This window comes from Gastrolobium bilobum, unplaced genomic scaffold, assembly GCF_033153095.1.
Source record: "Gastrolobium bilobum isolate Gb01-03AN ecotype WA unplaced genomic scaffold, APGP_CSIRO_Gbil_v1 utg28077, whole genome shotgun sequence".
NCBI classification, from domain to species: Eukaryota; Viridiplantae; Streptophyta; class Magnoliopsida; order Fabales; family Fabaceae; genus Gastrolobium; species Gastrolobium bilobum.
In genome coordinates, this window is record NW_026897591.1 from 222,461 (window position 1) to 243,018 (window position 20,558).

Here is a 20,558-nt window from a genome sequence, read left to right on the forward strand (position 1 = left end):
ATGGAACTGAAAAATCTAGTAATACGAGAGACTCTAAAATTACACCTGTTGCATTTTTGTCTTCATATTTATCTATTCTGATGATCTTTTTAATTATAGAACTGAAAAAATGAAGGGTTCGTTTATCTAGATAATAATTTATCTACATTGAGCCTAAAACGACGTCGTTTTGAAGCGGAAATCAGAATATTTTTGTATTTATAATTTATTCTAAGGTTATAATAGTCTTTTTTATTATAATTTTTTAACCCAAAATGATGTCGTTTTGGGAGCTAATGTAAATAGCTTATCTACATTCACTATAGAAATATTAAAGCCAAAAATGAAATATGTAAACAACCTGCTTTGCTTGGAGTTATCTTATATGTTATGCAGTTTGGACATCCCAGATTTACATAACATAGTGAGGATTTTCTTGGGGTACTGTTATTTTCCCTTAGCATGTTCAGCTTGTAAGGTAAAATTGGGATTCCACAACAAACAGATACTTTCTAATAACTAAGGCCAACAGATGGTTCTATGAAGGGCTATAAGATGAAAATTTTAAAATATATCTTTTAGTGAGAAAACAAAATATTTCATCAGTTTTAACTTTTTAATTTAGTTATCCTTTATAGGTGGAACTGATGTTTTAATTGATAGCATTTAATTTTATGAATGTAGATATTTTAAAACTTTAAGATGAAAATACGATGTATCTTTTAGTAGTAGTTATGTATATTTCATGCTTATAGATTTAGACTTTTTTATGTCATTTTTATAGCGATGGGCAATACAGAATAGTGCCAGATTGGGATTCCACAATTTTACACGAGAATTATGTGTTTTTTCCCTTGTAGCACGTTTATGACTGTGATACGTATTGGGCTAAACAGATGCATGATTTATTAAGCCATATAGTGGTGAGGGAGTGGTGTAGTTTATTCGAGGTTATATGTTTGAATTTCAATGTTAGCTTTCTATTAAAAATATGTCTAATTTATTATTAATCTTTGATGTTTGCATTTAACGGCTATATAATAAATGATTTATAATTAAAAAGGATTTAAAGTAAAATCGATTGATAAGATTTCTTCGTTTTTCTTTTCTTTTTCTTGTCCAACAATCAGACAGAATTTTTTTAACATATCTCAGTTTAATATAATTAAAAAGTTTCATATATTATATTATTTTCTATTTTAATTAAATTAAATTTTGAAAATGATTTAAACAGTTTTAACTTTCATCTCTCTGTTAACTACAATGATAATTTCTGAAGTCTTTATGAATTTTATTTTAAAAGAATAAAAAATATAAGGGACAAGTATTGATGATATCAAATTTATCCAATTTAAGTAATAACAATTATTAATATTTATATAAATAAATATAATAAAATAATATATTATATGCTCACAATGTTTAAACTATTTTAATTATATTTTGGCTAATAATTTATATATCTTCATTTTAAAATTAGTTGTTATATTGATCATTGTTGATGATTTTAATTTTACTATTGAATTAAATTTAATCCGAATAATATTCATACAACCATAGTTGTTATTTGAATGGATATCTAAATATACAAATTTTTGTGCATTACTTTTTTTAAAAAAAAATTTAAAACCAAAGTTATTTTGCGTTGAGATTTGAAAATATTTTAAAGTAGAAAAATTATTTCAATGTTAAAATAAAAAAAATATTTTCATATAGTTTTGGATGAAAAATACACATAATCTTAATAGTATCATAATCCAAAAGTCATTATAATTTTTCATTTTTTAACACATTGACATTATTTAATTAGAGAAACTATATGGAATTTTTTATTTAATTATACAATGACAATCACCAAAAAATAAGCAAATAAATGATACATAACAATAAAAGCCCGTAATCAATAATGACCAATCATTAGCATTATAATAAATTTTTTGAAAAAAATAAAGATAAAAACTATTTTCTTGTGAATAAGTTAATAATTATAGTACTAGTAGAAATGCTAAAAGATGAGAATATATATGCAATTAGATTATAATGTAAATTATTTTTATATACTTACGTGAATCAAAATTAAATTCTTTAAAAATATAATAATACATAATTAGATAATATAATAGTTTTAAGAAGAATGAGTTAAATTAAACTCAAGCAAAATTAGTTATAATATTGATTATTTGAGGAGTATGGTACTTGAGTGGTAATTATAAATTAAAATCGATGAACCCTACTTGTAAAATGTTGAATCGTGCAATGTATAACTTTATTTTCATGTCAATCCCACTTCTTTAATAATACAATTATATATAATTAAATAATATAATATTTTTGACAATGCAAAATGTGTAGACATACAAATGGAATGAACAAAATTTATATAAATTAGAGGAATTTTTCAAATCACTTTATATAATTAAGCTTCATAATGAGAGGAAATAGAGAGCAATCAAGATTTCATGATAATTGAGATTCGCAGTGAGAGGATGTACAAAATTGACATGTGGGTTGGTGGTGGGAGGACATGACTTCCTATATTTTTTTTATCTCAGCTGATAAAAGTTATAGTTTTAGGCTCTAAAGAAAGGATAAAGGTTTTTTTTGAAATAATTAGATTGCATTGCTTTACGTCACTTATATAGACACTATTCCAATGACAAAGCAAACGTAGATGAGCCCAACAATCTCTAGAATAATAAATCAGATTTTATACTATCTCAACAATACCTACGTTAAACGAACTTAATTGGAATGAGGAAGTGGAGATAAGTTGAGTCCTCTTTATCTGATGTATTGAATTTTATATGTAAACATAACAATGTTTCCGTTGATATATATAAATCTTTTTTCTTAGATTCACATTAACGTCCGATTTCTATGCTTACAATCAGATGCTTCCCGTAAAATCGAAACAAGTTGTTCTACACCTAGTTTAACAAAGTCTAAACTTGGAAGATGAAGACCTAGATTATATTCATCTTCAGTAAAATTCACTTTCTTCAATGTTGTTTTGTAGCTCATAGCAGCTGATCGTGGGTGACCTCTCGCAATTGATACCTGAAAAACATGAAAATATTGAATTTAAAGCTACAAAAGTTAAAAGTAAATGCATAAAATTCACAAAAGAGAGATAGAGATAGACGTAGAAGTTACTGCTGTAACCTTAGGACAGATTACTATTACATATGTTGGAATAATATGTTAGTATATAATAGAATAGTCCCACATCTTTTTTGGAGTTACCCAACCGAATAGTCCCACATCTTGTATATGATAGATTAGTTTCTGTACTTGTTAATATAAATATATTCCCTGTGTACTCGTATTAGACACAATTATCCAATCTCAAGTATCTCAAGTTGGTACTAGAGCTCTTTGTTCTGGGAACTATCGCTTCCGCTAAAACCCTAAGCCCACTGCTTAAGTGTGCCAAAACCCTAAGCCCACTGCTTAGGTGTTCTCTCCTTCCTTGTCGTGCATCCTTCCGGAAAAACTCCATCTACCAAGTCATTGTTCATTGTCGAAAACACTATTCTGGCGTCTTTTTTGGGTCGTTTTAGGACGGAATTGCTCGGTTTTGTCCCCTCTTTCCAGATCTGCTCTTGGTTCTTCGTGGGTCTCTTGTTTGGCGTGCATTTCTTCTTGTTTGGCTATTGGTTTGCTTCTATTTACTTAGTTTTGCAAGTTTTTTTTACATTCATAATTTAATGGCAGCATCATCTCTTGTTCACTCGGAGGTTACTTCTTCTCCTCCTCCTGCCAAAAATTCCTTGGGTATCATCTTCACTAATGTTGGGTCCATTACCTCCTCCAAACTGAAGGGTTCTGTTAACTACAAGAATTGGGCCACCTCTGTTCATGTCTGGTTCTTTGAACAAGGGCATGGGCGACATCTCACTGTTCAACCTACTGTTGTTCCTAAGGAAGAGAGATCTGATTGGGAAAGAATTGACAACCAGCTTCTGAGTATCCTTTGGCAGTCTATTGATCCAATCATTTTGGACATTTTCTATTCTTTTCAGACATGCTATGAAGTGTGGGAGGAAGCCAAACAACTCTACACTAATGATATTCAGCAGCTCTATTCTATCATATCTCAATTCATGGATCTGCGCAAGTCATCTGACATTCAGATGGAGACATATGTTGGCAAAAGTCGATCTTTGATGCAAGCGTACTTGGATATGTTGCCTTACCCCATTGATGCCTCTGCATATAGGAAACAAGTGGAGCGTCTCTTTATGGTTGCCACTCTTTTTGGTCTTCCCGAGGAGTATGATGGAATCCGTGACAATATCTTGACTAGTGGGGATCCTACTTTATCACTAACTTACCGGTGCCTTTTGAATCTCAACAAGAAGCCAGTGCCTGCTCCTGATTCATCTTTTGTTGTTGATTCCATTGCTCTTGTTTCCCGTACTGACCCTCGCAGGAACAATGGACATGGTCTCGGTCTCGGTCGTGGCCGGGGCCAGGGCGGACGTGGTCAGAGATCTCGTTGTAATTATTGTCAGCAACTTGGTCATTTTGAGGAGCGTTGTTACATGAAGTATCCTCACTTGCGACCCTCTCATGCTGCGACTATAGCTCAGTCAGATACTGCTTTATCTGGTTCAGTCTCTCTCACACCTGCAGACTATGCAGCACTCCAGACTCTACTCAGGAAGGCTTCTACTCAGTCTCAGCCTTTCGCTCCAAATACTGGTAATCCTGTTGCTTGTGTTTCTCATTCTACATCATTTGGTCCTTGGATATTTGACTCAGGAACTCTTTATATCTCTTACTTATTCTGATCATTTACCTTCCTTTACCCATGTTGATGGCACTAAAGCCCCTGTTTGTGGGATTGGACAAGCCCGTCCGACCTCTTCTTTGACCTTGACATCTGTCTATTATATTCCTGGCATCTCTTATAACTTAATTTATGTTAGTAAATTGGTCCACTCCCTTACTTGCATCATTACTTTCTCTAACCATTTTGTTTCTGTACAGAATCCGGGTACAAGGACGACGATTGAAGTGGGTCGTGAGTCGCGTCGTCTTTACTATCTGGTTGTGCCTCGTCCATCAGTGGCATGCTCTCTCACATAATCTCCACAACTTATCCACAATTGCCTTGGTGATCCAAGTCTTTCAAAATTGTAGAAGATGGTTCCACTTTTATCCGGTCTTCTGTCTTTAGATTGTCTGTCGTGTCAGCAAGGGAAGCACACATGCTCCTCCTTTTCCAGTTGAGTCAATAAACGAGCTGATACTCCTTTGTCTCTTATTCATTCAGATATATGGGGTCGAAGTCGTACTTTGTTTCTTTTAGGTTTTCGGTATTTTGTTGCGTTTATTGATGATTATTCCCGTTGTACCTGGATTTATTTAATGAAAAATCGTTCCGAGTTATTCTCCATTTATAGAAAGTTTTCTGCTGAGGTTCATACTCAATTTGGTGCCTTTATTCGTATTTTACGTAGTGATAATGCTAAGGAATATGTTTCTTTTGACTTTTCTAATTTCTTGGCCATACAAGGTACTTTACACCAGACTACTTGTTCTCACACTCCACAACAAAATGGGGTGGCCAAACGGAAAGCAGACATCTCATTGAAATTGTCTGGACTCTTCTTATTCACATGTATGTTTCTCTTCGCTTCTGGGCAGATGCAATACTCGCCTCTTGTTTTCTCATCAACCGCATGCCTTCCTCTATGCTTAACAATGACTCCCCTTGTGATTCTCATTGGGATGCTGTTGTGGGGATCCTCCGGTACATCAAAAGAGCACCAAGGAAAGACTTATTATATTCAGATCAGGGACATATAGAAATTTGTGGTTATTCAAATGCCGATTGGGCAGGATCATACTTGGACAGATGCTCTACTTCGGGTTAATGTGTCGTCTTTGAAGGAAACCTGATTTCTTGGAAGAGTAAGAAACAAACTATTGTCGCCCGATCCAGTGCAAAGGCTGAGTATCGTGCAATGGAAGTTGTCACCTATGAACTAATCTATTAAAGCAGTTGATTGAGCTCTATCTTTGTGAACAGAAACAACCTATGACAATCAAGCTGCGCTACATATATCATCTAATCCTGTATTTCATGAGAGAACCAAGCACATAGAAATCGATTGTCACTTTATTCGAGAAAAGATTCAGTCAGGAGAAATCAAAACGGCAATTGTCAACTCCAAGGATCAACTCGCGGATGTCTTCACTGAAGCTCTTCAAGGTCCCCGAGTTGAATACATGTGTAACAAGCTGAGTGCTCACAATATATACCCACCAGCTTGAGGGAGAGTTTTAGAATAGTATGTTAAAGTAGTACAGTGTATATATTAGAATCACATCTTGTATATGATAGATTAGTTTTTGTTAACAATATGTGTGCTCGTATTAGACACACAATTATCCAATCTCAAGTATCTCAAGTACATATAACAAGTGCATCTTGAAGTAAGATTTTCTCTGCTGGGTATGCATGTGTTAAAAATTTGCATGAAAATGTGCCACAAAGCTAACCATCACTAAAGGTGTACCATAAGCTCACACCCAGAGAGTGAAACTCATAACCAACTCAGAAGGTGTGACAAGAGTTGGAGGAAAATACAATTACAATGAGAGAGTACCAGAGGACTTATTGTATGGGTAGCTTGCTTGATAGATGTTGGAGGAAAGAATCAGATATCTCGAAAGCTCTTGAGTAACCTGAGTATAATTGTGTAGATGTCGTATCCACTATTATGAGTTCCCAATTGTATTTTACAGTCATATCAATACAATTAGCTGTTTATGTTCCGTTAATTTGTAAATTGTTCACATACCTTGTAGAATGCATTCAATATCAGCTTTTTGAATCCATATTAAAGCTTTCATTCACATGGTGGGCCGAATTTAATCAGCAGTTATACCGATTTGGAGAGAATCCTCAATTCTAGCAAAATGGGGGTCTTGTCTTTGCAACAAAAATCTAAACTATTCCTTACGTAGAAGTTAGAACTATATGACTCATCCTTCAGTAGAAACAAAATCCTAGTAGTTGTCGCTTCCCATGTCAATTTTTTTGGTTTACAGCCTAACAGTATAATAGTAGTTCCCCTTAAGTTCACTCTAAGGGAAAGGAAATCAATATCAAGCCTTATAGAATATATAATATCAAATTTTAACCAAATGGATTAAAAACAATCACCTGATTTTGCAGAAAAAAAATATGGAATCTCATGCAATCGGAAAGTGCATTACAATTCACTTATTATTTGGTCAATATCCTTCATCCCCTCCGCCTCCCCCTCCCACTCCCACTCCCACTTAGTGTTTTTATTTTTTATTTTTTTATTTTTATTTTTTATGTTAGTCATAAGCCAAATAAAGTACAGTCAGGGAAATCTAGAGTCATATTTTGTCAAAGTGAACCAGTCACTTTTATTAAAAGTAGATAAGGACTCACACAATGTCTCTCTCCAAGCTCAAACAGCCAAAATCTCCAGTCTGTCATAACCTTTCCATCTACTGTAGCTGATATATTAGTCCAGCTCATGTGAGAAAACTCCACTTTATTTAACCCTTCAGTCAGTCCACTGCCTATGGCTTTAACATATGCTTCTTTTAGGCTCCAATACCTGCAAAGCAAGTGTACATTTGACTTTCAGTATGGTATGTCTTCAGTTTAAAGAATAATTTTACATCTATAAAGAATTCTAGTTTGGCAGACAAGAATACAGTATCAGATCTGACTCTATCTCACTGATATATTAAACAATTTCAGAGAACATCTTGAACTCTACATTATATAGCAATAAAATCTTGGGGTTCATCCCCTACGTGATATTTTGTCAAATAAATGATAAACTGATAATAATTAAATTGGACACGAGTACAGAATAATGGCTAAAAATTATTGGGCTTTTCCGCTAAGGACATGAGCTGATGAGCATGCTAACTGAAGCTAGGCAAGCACAGTAAAGGCTTGAACTGATGTCATTTCTTGAGCTGCCTTCAGGCAAAGAGTGTACTGATATTCTGGAAAAATGCTAAGCAAGCAATTTATTATTCATATATTGCCTTTTGGGTTCTTCAAACAAATGGAAATACAAGGATTTTTATGGGTTTCCACAAGCATGTCTACAGTCAAGTCAGTTAAATTTGGAAAAACGCAGAATCTAGAGGAATTATTCCGTTTTTCTGATAAAAAAGAAGCTTTATTAGAGAGAATATAAGGTAGATACCACTACGGAGAGGATAAGATATATTCCAAAGGAAAAAAAAAAAATTTAGAAAAAGGAAAATCTCAAGAACGAAGCAAAGCTGCCCACTCTCTGCATGCTGGAACAGCAGCGTTGCGAGGAATTAAATCTGAATTGCAGGCACTATTTCTAATTAAACCTTTTTCATTGACAAAAATGAACATATAAAGCATAACCTTACCTGTAAAATTCAATTAATACATCATCTGAAGTGCCAGCATTAACTATGTTATCCCATTCCAAACTTGAAAAGTATGATGAAAAGAATTGAATGAATTCTGTAATTGTTTCTCCCTGCGGTATAGCATAGCAGACAATGTCTAACCCCACAAGGCATACTGGTTCAGATGCTATGGCCACATAGTCACCATGATGGGATACATTGAAATTGAAATTTGGGAATCTAAGACCAAAATTATCATAAACCTGAAAGGAAAGAGGAGATAAAAAAAAATAAGGCTGTAATCAAGGAAAACAAGAATGCTAATTGAGTAGTGATAGTATGACTGTAATAAGATTTATACAAATAGCTTAAGATCAAATTTTCTATCCCTATAAATTTAATTGACAAGCTAGACATGTGATAAATAATGAAGAAATTGTCAAATTTCTTATGCCGTAATAAAGCAGAACAAACCTGGATCACATGTCTAGCTTGTCATATATACGTTATATGAGAAATTTGACAATTTCTCAGCTCTTTATCACATTTCTAGCTTGTCATATGAGAAACTGGGCAATTTCTATGCTCTTTATCACCTTTCTAGCTTGTCAAACAAATTTAAATAGATAAAAACCTAGATCTTAAGATATTTATATATATCTTATGACAGTCACTCTATCACTTCTCACATAGATGTGATGTTCAATTTTTGCATCTAAATGAGCTAAGTTGAATAAAGGCAAGCATAATTCAGAAAATTTTAATGATATAAGATACACACACACATGTATCGTACACCATTTAAAATATTCTGCATTATGTTTCCCTTAATTCAACTCGGCTCTAATTAGAGACATAAATTAAACATCTCTTTTAAGTTCAACAAAAAGAAATTGCACTTAAATGATAAATTAACTGTACAATATGTAGAATATTCTAGATAGTATTTATTGATGTAGTTGGTAGTGGTATATTTAGTTGATAGATGTATATTTATTGATGTAGTTGGTGGTTGTATATTTATTAAAGTAGTTGAGGTAGTTGGATGTACTCAATATAAAAAGGACCCATTGGGTCTCTCAATGAATCAAGAAAGTATTATTCAGACAAAACACTTCTACTTTTCTTCATGGTATCAAGAGCTGGTTATATTCCAGTCTCTTCCCCGTTCTGATTAATTTTTAAGTCATTTTCTTATTCTTTTTTTTTCATTTTAGCCACTGCCCAAGTCAGAATCCTTACCTAGACACCTCCAACCACGAAACCAAGGCCACCATTAGGGTCAGAACAAGATTCTGAGCCAGCCCACAGAAGACCCGTAGCAGTACTGTTCATTACTGTAGCAATTACTGTTTCACTGTAGCCAAGATTGCTCTCATTCATTGATTTTAGCGAGCAACCCTCTTCCTGTTTTGAGGGTCAAAATCGTATTTGGAGGAACTTTTTACTGGGTACCTGATGTTAGAAAACCATGGACGCTGGAAATTTTGAAAATTCGTCTTTTCAGAAATTGATGTCTCAACCTGCTGAGGCAACTAGTCATGTTGCTCAAAAAGGTATGGCATTCCATGTTGAACGTAGTAATCGTTGGATCCTTGATTCAGGGGCCTCTGATCACATGACAGGTAATGCCACCTTATTTTTCTCCTATACCCCTTACTATCACCCGTCACGAATAAGAACAGCTGATGGGAATTTCTCCACTATTGCGGGAAAGGGGTCCATTAAACTTTCTGAGCATATTATTTTGAACTCAGTACTTCATGTTCCCTCTCTTACTTGTAATCTCATCTCTATTAGCAAACTTACTGCTGAGTTGCATTGTGTTGCTAAGTTCTCTGCAAATGCTTGTATCTTTCAAGAACAGGACCCGGGGATGATGATTGGCAGTGCTAGAGAGGAAGAAGGGCTCTACTATTTTACAGATGTTCATTGTGAAAAGAGGATTTTTTCGAACCACTCTCTATGTTTATCAGATGACTGTAATGATGTTTTGTTTTGGCATCGTAGGTTGGGACACCCAAATTTTGTTTATCTCCAGAAGTTATTGCCGAACTTATTTATCAATAAAAAGCCAAGTTCCCTTCTGTGATATTTGTCAGCTTGCAAAGCACACTCGTGTCACTTATTCTCCTAAGAAATATCATGAATCTTCTCCCTTTACATTGATTCATAGTGATATTTGGGGACCTGCTCGTGAAAAAAATGTCTCGGGTGCTCGTTGGTTTATTACTTTCATTGATGATCATTCTAGGGTATGTTGGGTATATCTCTTAAAAGATAAGTCTGAGGCAGCATCCACTTTTAAAAACTTTCATGCTATGATTCAAACTCAATTTCAGACTTCTATCAAAATTCTGCGAACAGACAATGGTACTGAATATTTTAATTCAGTTCTTGGAGATTACCTAAACCAGCATGGAATTATTCATCAAAGTTCTTGTCCTAACACCCCTCAACAAAATGGGGTGGCTAAAAGGAAAAATAGACATCTAATTGATGTTGCTCGAGCTCTTTTATTCACGATGCATGTCCCTAAATATCTGTGGGGGGAAGCCGTCTTGACAGCCTGTTATCTCATTAATCGGATGCCTTCTCGAGTACTAATTTTCATTCTCCTTTATCCTGTCTTACTAAATCTTTTCCCTCTTTCAGTGCTCTTTCTTCTCTTCCTCCGAAAATATTTGGCTGTGTGGTTTTTGTGCATATTCCTCCACATCAAAGGTCCAAACTTGACCCTAAATCCATCAGATGTGTCTTCATAGGATATTCCCCTAATCAAAAAGGTTATAAGTGTTACTCACCTTCTTTCCGTAAGGTTTTTGTTTCCATGGATACCTTTTATGAGACACAATCCTTTTTTTCCCCGACTTCTCTTCAGGGGGAGTCTATTGGTATTGGTATGGATGAAGATAAGCCTGGGAAACCAAATAATGCTGTTGTCTTACCTTGGCCTTTGGAAACAGGTGGAGTTATTGGGAAGGAAACAGGAGGAGCAACTATACCTGAATCTAATGATCCTCCTTGTGATCCTCCCGGTAAATGGGGAAAATTTTACAGCAGGCGCAAAACACATGAAGATACTCTAGATTGCCAGGACCCTGACTCGAGTCCTTGTTCCAGCAACCCACTTGAATGTACTAGTACAACCAATATTGATATGCCTATTGCTCTTCGGAAAGGTACTAGATCTTGCACTGCTCATCCTATTTCCCATTATATCTTATATGAAAAGTTGTCTCCAGGTTTTCGTGCTTTCAACACTATGTTAGATAGTACGAGGATACCCAAAAATATCCAAGAAACACTTGATGACCCAAAATGGAGGAATGCAGTATTAGAAGAAATGGATGCACTTACAAAAAATGGAACATGGGAGTTTGTGACATTACCTAAAGGAAAGAAAACTGTTGGTTGCAAGTGGGTGTTCACAATAAAATTCAATGCAGACAATAGCATCAATAGGTATAAGGCCAAATTAGTTGCTAAGGGATTTACTCAGACTCATGGGATAGATTATCAGGAGACATTTGCTCCTGTTGCCAAACTTAACACTATCCGCGTTCTGCTATCTCTTGCCGCTAACCTTGATTGGCCATTGCAACAGTTAGATGTTAAGAATGCTTTCTTGAATGGTGATCTCCATGAGGAAGTTTACATGGATCCACCTCCTGGTTTTGAAAAAAAGGGATGGTTTTGTGTGCAAGTTGCAGAAGTCTCTCTATGGACTTAAACAATCTCCCAGAGAATGGTTTGAAAAATTTACTCAAGCTGTTAAGGGAAGAGGGTTCACCCAAGCTCAGACTGATCACACTTTATTTTTTAAACACTCTGACAAAGGAAGAATTGCTATTCTGATCGTTTATGTTGATGACATAATTGTCACTGGTAATGATAGCGAGGAGATAACCTCTTTAAAAAAATGTTTAGCTGACCAGTTTGAACTAAAAGATCTTGGATCTCTCAAATATTTCCTTGGCATGGAAATTGCTCGGAGTAAGGAAGGAATTTCTTTAACTCAGAAAAAATACATTCTAGACCTGTTGCAAGAAACAGGTATGCTTGGGTGCAAGCCGACAGAGACTCCAATTGAAGCTAATATCAAGATGGGAGTTGAGGACGGGGAAGATGTTAATAGGGAGCAGTACCAGAGACTAGTGGGGAAATTAATCTATTTGTCTCACACTCATCCTGATATTGCTTTTGCTGTTAGCATGGTTAGCCAATTCATGCATTCTCCTAAGGAAAAACACCTTAGTGCTGTTTATAGAATTCTCAAATACCTCAAAAATACCCCTGGTCGAGGAATTTTTTTGAAAAAGGGGCACAAAAGGATGATTGAAATCTATACAGATGCAGACTGTGCTGGCTCTGCAATGGACCGAAGATCTACTTCAGGATATTGTACTTATGTCGGGGAAACCTTGTGACCTGGAGAAGTAAGAAACAAACTGTTGTTGCAAGAAGCAGTGCAGAAGCGGAATTTCGGGCTCTAGCCCATGGTATTTGTGAAGGAATTTGGTTACGAAGGCTTCTGGAGGAGTTGAAGATCTCTTATTCCCTACCTATCAGATTATATTGTGATAATAAGGCTTCTGTCAGCATTGCTCAAAATCCTGTTCATCATGACAGAACAAAACATGTGGAAGTTGATCGTCACTTTATCAAAGAGAAATTAGAAGACGGTAGTGTATGCTTGACATATATACCTACCAAGGAACAGAAGGCGGATATCCTCACCAAAGGATTACTTAAGCCGACCTTTGAGAATTTGATCAGCAAGTTGGGAATGATCAATATATATCTCCCAACTTGAGGGGGAGTGTAGAATATGTAGAATATTCTAGATAGTATTTATTGATGTAGTTGGTAGTTGTATATTTAGTTGGTAGTTGTATATTTATTGATGTAGTTGGTGGTTGTATATTTATTAAAGTAGTTGAGGTAGTTGGATGTACTCAATATAAAAAGGACCCATTGGGTCTCTCAATGAATCAAGAAAGTGTTATTCAGACAAAACACTTCTACTTTTCTTCATTAACACATAAAAAATTGCCAAAAATAACACATTAAATAACAAATTATTCCAAAAGCTTAAATTCACAAGTTTTAAGGAATAGAGAAGACAGGGTTTTTTTTACCTAATCACACTGTCATAACTACCATAATGGACCAGGCAAGTCTGACAATGACAGATAAAAGGAACTTTCTTACTTGACTGCATTTACGGATCAGGCAACCGCTCTTTCCACCATGATCCAAATGTATTTCACCCTTGATTTACTTAATTAAGCACAATGCCACATGAATAAGACTTTATGCAATGTCCCACACCAGTCAACAGAATTAGGGGTTGACTCAATTTAGGATGTACAGGAAGAATAAGTAAGTTTCAGGAAGGAAAATGACTCAAAAAGACCAAACCCCTTCCAATAATATAGAGAGCACATCCAAGGAGATACAAGCTCCTCAATTTTGGCATATCTCAGAAGGCTTCTGATTCATTTTCTTGCCAAAAGGTCAGATGCTCTACATGTGCTTATCAGCTTGTGAATGATAACCCAAAATCTGGCTACAGGTGGGATGTAGCAAAAACGCATATCAAATTAGGTGGGAATTTGATTAGTATTGTAAATCAAGAGGGAAAGTACAACTGTGCCAATAAATCATGATGACAAAGTGTAATTGAACATTTTTATCCTTCTTTGATAAATACAAGGTTCAATTTATTCCTCATTCCCAGGTTTGAGTCTTTGCAGTCTTAATTCTGTAAAATTTGGCAGCAATCTGTTGAATGCACATCTCTCTCTGTCTCTCTCATACACACACACACAACAACAACAACAAACTAACATGAACACGTGATTAAGGAAACAAAAATAATTGAGTTTGATATTGTTCATCACATGATATGAAAGATTTAAAATATCATACCAAATATGGTTTCCCTTCCAATGTTCGTTTTATGATGATTTCGCCAAATGGGATTTCCATCACATCATATACAAGAGCATACTGAAGGATTCTGCTGACAAGTGCCCGTTTCCTGTCTTCCATGTTAATAAACCTACCATTGCACAATCACATCTTACAGTCATCATGGTATCTATCAAAATCCATTTGTATATCTTCTCAACAACCTATCTCAAAATCACTTCACTTCACTTAATCAGTGCTTAAACCTAATCATCATAAACCATAACCGAGTCACCTAGGTATCCCTAAACAATAGGGGTGAAAAAATAAGGGGACACCAAACTGACCCTTCAAAGTATAAGACTTAACAACCACTAACGCTGATAGAAAACACTACCTTAATATAAAGTATTCATGCCCCAAATTTAACGATAAAAGATATTCTCATGATGTAATACATTGATATTTAAGCTAATATTAAAAAAAAAAAAAAGAGTGGTACAATCAATTGGAGTCCCAAACCAATAGTATGGAACATGCGCACATGAAGTCAAGTGATGAATACACAAAAAATTGGATAGAAAGAAGCAAAGATGAACCAAGAAGTGATTTGCAATTCTAGTATTATTTTAGAGAGAGAGAGAGAGAGAGAGAGAGAGAGAGAGAGAGAGAGAGAGAGAGAAGAAAGAGGAGATGGAGGGTAACCTGGTGACAGAGGAGTGTTCATGGGAAGGAAGGAGGGAGAGAGCGAAGGAGAAGTCAAGAGGGTGAGGGTCCCACTTCGATATGTCTACCACCCATCTCCTTACGCCTTCCTCCATTCTTAATCAAACAACGAACACACCTTTGATGTTATCAATGGAGGTTCAAGGAGAAGCCATGCTTTGCAAACTTGACTTGGGATATGAATTATTTTTTATTTTTTATACAGAGATATGAATAATTTTTTCCTCCTTTTAAAGTATTCATATATGTGAGAGTGCAAAATTAAATTCAACTTTAAACCAGTTGAACATATTTATTCACATGTTGTACTTACAATTTTTTTTATTTTTTTTACAATCTCTCACAATCATATCTTAACATCGTTAATTTTTAGCAATTAAAGATTATTATTTTTGCACATTTAACTCATGAATTAATTATTAATTCACAATAAATGATAACCGTTGATTGACGGAAATCAACGGTGTTAAGATATAGTTGTAAGAGATTGTAAAAAAAAAAAGTTGTAAGTATAACTTCCCTGATTTATGTAATGTTAACCAACCGATTAATTTGCTAAAAAATAAAAGGTATCGTCCCAAAAAGTAGAATAATAAATAAATAAATTTAGGGAAAAATGTTTATCTTTAAAAATGACAGAATTTATATCATTTCACCCTCATAATGAGATAGGACCTACAATTTTTTTTTTGTCAACTCTCTCTCCTTATTTATCCATGTCTTTCTCTCTCTTAAAATGACACAACGTTACGTCCTTTAAAATAACACACACTTTTATCATAAATTTATTATTTGATTTGTAAAATAACGGAAGTATTAGACAAAAAGATGTTTAGAAACCGTACAAAATTTTTGTTTTTATATTTCACTAAACCATCATACAAAATTTTATGCACAATACAAAATAAAATAAAATAGAGATAACTTCATTTTCTCTCTTTGTGGTTACATGATTTATCCCTTGACACTTTGTATTTTTAAATTTGTTACTTAGATTCATATAAAATATATCATTTCAAAATATTACGTATACGCATCGTGGTTATAAAAATATCTAACATTCTTACTTTTCTTTTCCACTTTGTTCTTTTCTTTGTAGACTCATTTCTTTTGCGCTCTTCTCATTCAGATGCGTTTATGTTGTTGAACACAATAAGTGTGTCCATCATTCGAGCAATAAAGTGTACTCAAAGGTACATATATCAACTCGATGGGGATTAGCATTGTAACACCACCAATTCCTAGCCATTTATATACTAGTGAAATTATAAAAAATGGTATCTAATTGTATATTAAGATTGTTAATATAAGTGTGCAAGAGACAATATGAAAAATTAGATGATATTATGTATTTTGACATTTTTACAAATAGTATTAGAGTATTACTTTATTTCTTATATATTATTGTATCGCTTTGTTAATAATTTTGAATGGATAATGACTCGTGGGATAATCAAAGTGTACCTTTGAGCATCTATGATGAGATCATGATTATGAAGACTCGAATATATTATTTGATTATTCGCTAAATTTTTTCCTAGTTTAGAATCACCAAGAAAGGGCATTGGTCAACTCAACTACACTAATATGGTGTCAGGCTACTTACATAGAGATGTAAGGTACGAATCTCATAAATACAAGCATGGAGATGCCTTAGCCAATATTGCAGGTGGATTTGTTGGTGGAACAAACTGTATTGAGCTGACCTACTGAGAGACTCGACTTTAAATACTTTTTCTATGGATCGTACTTTGCTGTACAATCAGCTTGAAATATGGAGAGAATAATGTACTTTTGGGTATAACTTGAGGGCATAAGGGTCGGTGGACAAGCCGAAAGGATTCATCATTTCTATAAAGAGATTAGTTGACTATAAGAGATCAGCGAGATTCATATAACTTCCATAAGACTTAGGAATGTGTGCACGGTAAAAGGATCATGAAGGTGTTCATGGATCTTCCTTTAGAGTTTATGCAAGAAGACTCCTAGTTCTAGAAAAACTTTCTTTGGTCACTAAAGAGTTTATATGGTATCCTTGCTCTTTTCCAAAAGGTGGATAATGAGATGAAATGATGGATTAGCAAAGCAACCAAATGAGAAAGTTATATCACTTGATCTTCCATTTAGCTCTGATGTCATAACACATTTATAGTACTATGTGTTGTCATAAATAAGTTGGGTCCATTAAAGGAGTTTAAATACTCCAAGCTTATTTGTATCAATGGCTGAATGTGTCAAATAGATCACATACACATATCTTGTGTTTAAATGGGTCTAATTTAAATTTGAAAGTTAGGATTTCATATATTCGAATAACATTTTTTAGTACATTGAGAAGAGATTCCATAATCGAATATGGGCCTTAGGATTTGAAAAAACTTGTCTTTAAAACCTTAAGGAAGGTTGGTCGAACAATATACTATTGACTACACAAGCAAATTTGTGCCTCAAGTATAATAACCCACATCTTTAAATTGTATAATTGGGAATTACATAAGGATTTGAAGAGATTAATGTGACTAAGAATTCAATTCTTACCATTCAAGTCATTTAGGGACCAAAATGCAAATATGAAAAGTTGAGGGACCAAAGTACAATTATGGGAAAGTTTAGGGACCAACTTGCAAATAGACAAAAGTTGCTCTAAACTTAAAATAATGTCATAAGATGAAAATTTATGGAACTTGGTGGGTTCAAAATACAAATAGTAAAAGTTGGATCTTTTTATAAATTAAGATAGAATTAAGTGAACTTTGGAGGACCATTTTGCAAGTTATGAAAGTATTAAGTGGTTGACTTAGTCAAATCTTCATCTTATAAGACAAAACACTTAGAAGACTCATTTTTCATCTTCTTCCTCGGGCAAGAACAGACCAAACCGAGAAGACCACTATTGAAGACAAAACCAAGCTCACACAACTTTTTTTCTTCACCAAAAGACTTAGGTTATTTCACAAGAGTTGTAGATTTTGGCCTAAGGAGCAAAACTCACCACTTTGTTCACCTAGAAAAGCTCTAGTTTGATAGATATCCTCCTCTTTCATGTTCGACCAGCCATGTATCCATGGAGCAAGGATGAGCTTTTGAAGCCTTTAATCATGGAAACATGATCCTTGGATGATTTTGAAGACATCTATGGTAAGATAACCAAATTTAAACCGTTGATTCTTGAAGATCAATATTTTAGGTTATGGTGGAGTTTTGGTATAGATGATCATGGCTTTTTGTTATGATTTTGATGGTGGTTGCTATTCATTGTATATTGTAGTGTTAAGTGGACTAGTTTGTAGACATTGGAAAGCTTGGATTGTTGGTGAATTCACTAGTGCATCAATTCGGCCATTTCTTGAATGTGAACCTTGGAAGTTTTTTTGATCTTGGTTGATGCTTGGAAGCCCCTCTAGGGTCATTCCAAGTGGTTGTAAGGTAAGAAATCCTTACTTTGATTTTGTATACATGATTAATTAGAAAATGTGAGCATTCTTGGTAAATATGGTTAATTGGTCTTGACTTGATTTGGACTTGATTTGACATGGTAAATGTGATAAGAAATGGTCCAACCTAAGCATCATTTTCGAAATTTTGAAGATTGATTAAAGTGTTGAATTTTGGTATTTTAACACTTGAAATGGGCTTGAATTGACACGAAATATATGACAAGGAATGATATTTAATTGATGGTGTTATGGACTCATATATGAGGCTCATCTATTGAAAAGCCTAACAAGAGACAATCCAAAATATTAATCAGATACAATTATGGAAGGATATTGATGTGCCTCTGGCAAGTGTGGTTTTTCAGTATTAAAATTGATAAGAATTGGGTCATAAGAAAGCAATTTAAATACATATTTGCTATTTTTATTGATTCTTTCTATGTCAATAATATTCATCTTTTGGTTGTGTTTTTACAGGAAAAAGAGAAGTGAAAATTACAAATTATAAAAAGCCTGTTGACGCAACTCCACACACAGGAAAGTTCCATGTTACATCATGTTGCATAGGCCAAAGTCCAGAGAATTGGCGCTAGTTGGCGCCAGAATGGCGCAAACTAGCGCCACCATGCCAACCAGTGCCAAGTGAAGCCAACCAGCGCCAAGTGAAGCCAAGTAGCGCCATTCCATGCTAAGTGGCGCCAAACCATGCTAAGTGGCGCCAAACCATGCCAAGTGGCGCCCAAAATACAAGAGGTGGCGTCAACTGGCGCCGGTCCACGTAGAAGCAGGTCCGACTTTTCACAATTGGACAGTAACTCTGCGCGAAGTGGCGCCGTACCGGCGCCATCTAGCGCCGGGTTGCGAGAAATTTACTCCGTGTTTTCGGATGAGTATTTTTGGAAGAAGAAAAAGAGACTTATAAATAGGATCCTTGTGACAGAATTAGGCATTTAGACCTATTCTTCTGAAGAGAGACGACGACAGAGCTCCGAGAGGATACCTGAGATCAAGTTCTTCTTCTCTTTTCTCTTTAATTTTATGCTATTGAATATTGGATTTTTAGCCATGATTATGCTTGGCTAGTACTTTTTATTGTAGTTAGGGTCACAAACCCTATGTGAACCCTTGTTACTCGGATTGATTTACAATTGCTCGTTTATATAATTATCTTTATCTCTACCCTGTTCGTATTTTATATTTTCTTTATTAGAATGGATCACTCTAATAGTTGATAATAGTCTGAGGGTTAGAACTCTAGATAGGGGATATTGGGTTTTCATCCTGAAAGAGGGTAGGATAACGGTTCGTATGCATGCTAGGAATAGATGTGTATTGAATTGCGGATGCCTAAATTATAGAGTTCATCGCTTAATTTTCATTAGGGGTTGCTAAGGGATTAGGATTCCAATTGGGGATTAAAGGGTTAAATTGCCAAGGGATTGAGATTTAACTAATTATTTTAGATAATAATTTATCGGAGTAGTTTTATAAATGAATATTGTAAATCAATCCAAAGTAAGAAGTGGGGATCATAAGGTGAGTGCGCTCTAGCTACAATGTTCTTTTCTCATATTTTCAAAACATCAATTCTTATGTATTGTTCTTTTTCTCAATATAAAAATTACAAAAATAAGTCTTTATTTCAGTTCTCAATTTCAAACCAATCGACAATATTTGTCAAAACCATTTAAACACTTCCATTCTTGAAAGGAACAATTAATTGATATACGATCACAATCCCTGTGGAGACGATACTTTACTTATCATTATATTACTTGTGCGATCGGTATACTTGCCGGTGAGCATCAGATATCTATCAAGATATCAATCATAATACGACAACATGATATATGGCCTTGGGCCGTCATCAGAAGCACTGAAGGTCCAGAATCCAATACCCATAAGTAAACTCTATAAATAAGAGGTAAAACCTACAGGTACGGTACGTTCTCTCTCTTACTGTTGTGCTGTCACTGTGCATAGACACCCCTTTGGCAAAGCCGTTTATTGTTTTTCTGTGCACAGTGATTTGCTTGACTCAAAGGTATTTAATCCATAGATACCTTGGAGAGGATATTTAAATACAAAAGCAATCTACTAGCCTAC

General features: G+C 34.7%; 1 protein-coding gene and 1 long non-coding RNA gene across 2 annotated transcripts; one reads left to right on the forward strand and one right to left on the reverse strand.

Moving 5' to 3' along the window:
- Nucleotides 1–2,754: 2,754 nt before the first annotated feature.
- Nucleotides 2,755–15,165, reverse strand: LOC133308399 (uncharacterized). Its single transcript, XM_061509017.1, has 5 exons — nt 14,995–15,165; nt 14,308–14,440; nt 8,392–8,636; nt 7,415–7,586; nt 2,755–3,036 (listed from the first exon to the last, which is right to left on the reverse strand). The coding sequence occupies exons 1-5, from the start codon at nt 15,108–15,110 to the stop codon at nt 2,836–2,838; spliced, it is 867 nt and encodes a 288-aa protein (XP_061365001.1). The 5' UTR covers nt 15,111–15,165; the 3' UTR covers nt 2,755–2,835.
- Nucleotides 15,166–17,883: 2,718 nt separating this feature from the next.
- LOC133308400 (uncharacterized) lies at nt 17,884–19,884 on the forward strand. The gene is made up of 3 exons (XR_009751157.1): nt 17,884–18,153; nt 18,284–18,441; nt 18,930–19,884. It is a non-coding gene; the product is annotated as an uncharacterized LOC133308400 (long non-coding RNA).
- Nucleotides 19,885–20,558: the final 674 nt, after the last annotated feature.

Coding starts and splice junctions, on each gene's coding strand:
- LOC133308399 (XM_061509017.1), bottom strand. CDS start 15,110: ATGGAGGAAGGCGTAAGGAGATGGGTGGTAGACATATCGAAGTGGGAC. Junction 8,637..14,307: donor TGGAAGGGAAACCATATTTG/GTATGATATTTT, acceptor CTTTCCTTTCAG/GTTTATGATAATTTTGGTCT. Junction 7,587..8,391: donor GTATTAATTGAATTTTACAG/GTAAGGTTATGC, acceptor CTTGCTTTGCAG/GTATTGGAGCCTAAAAGAAG.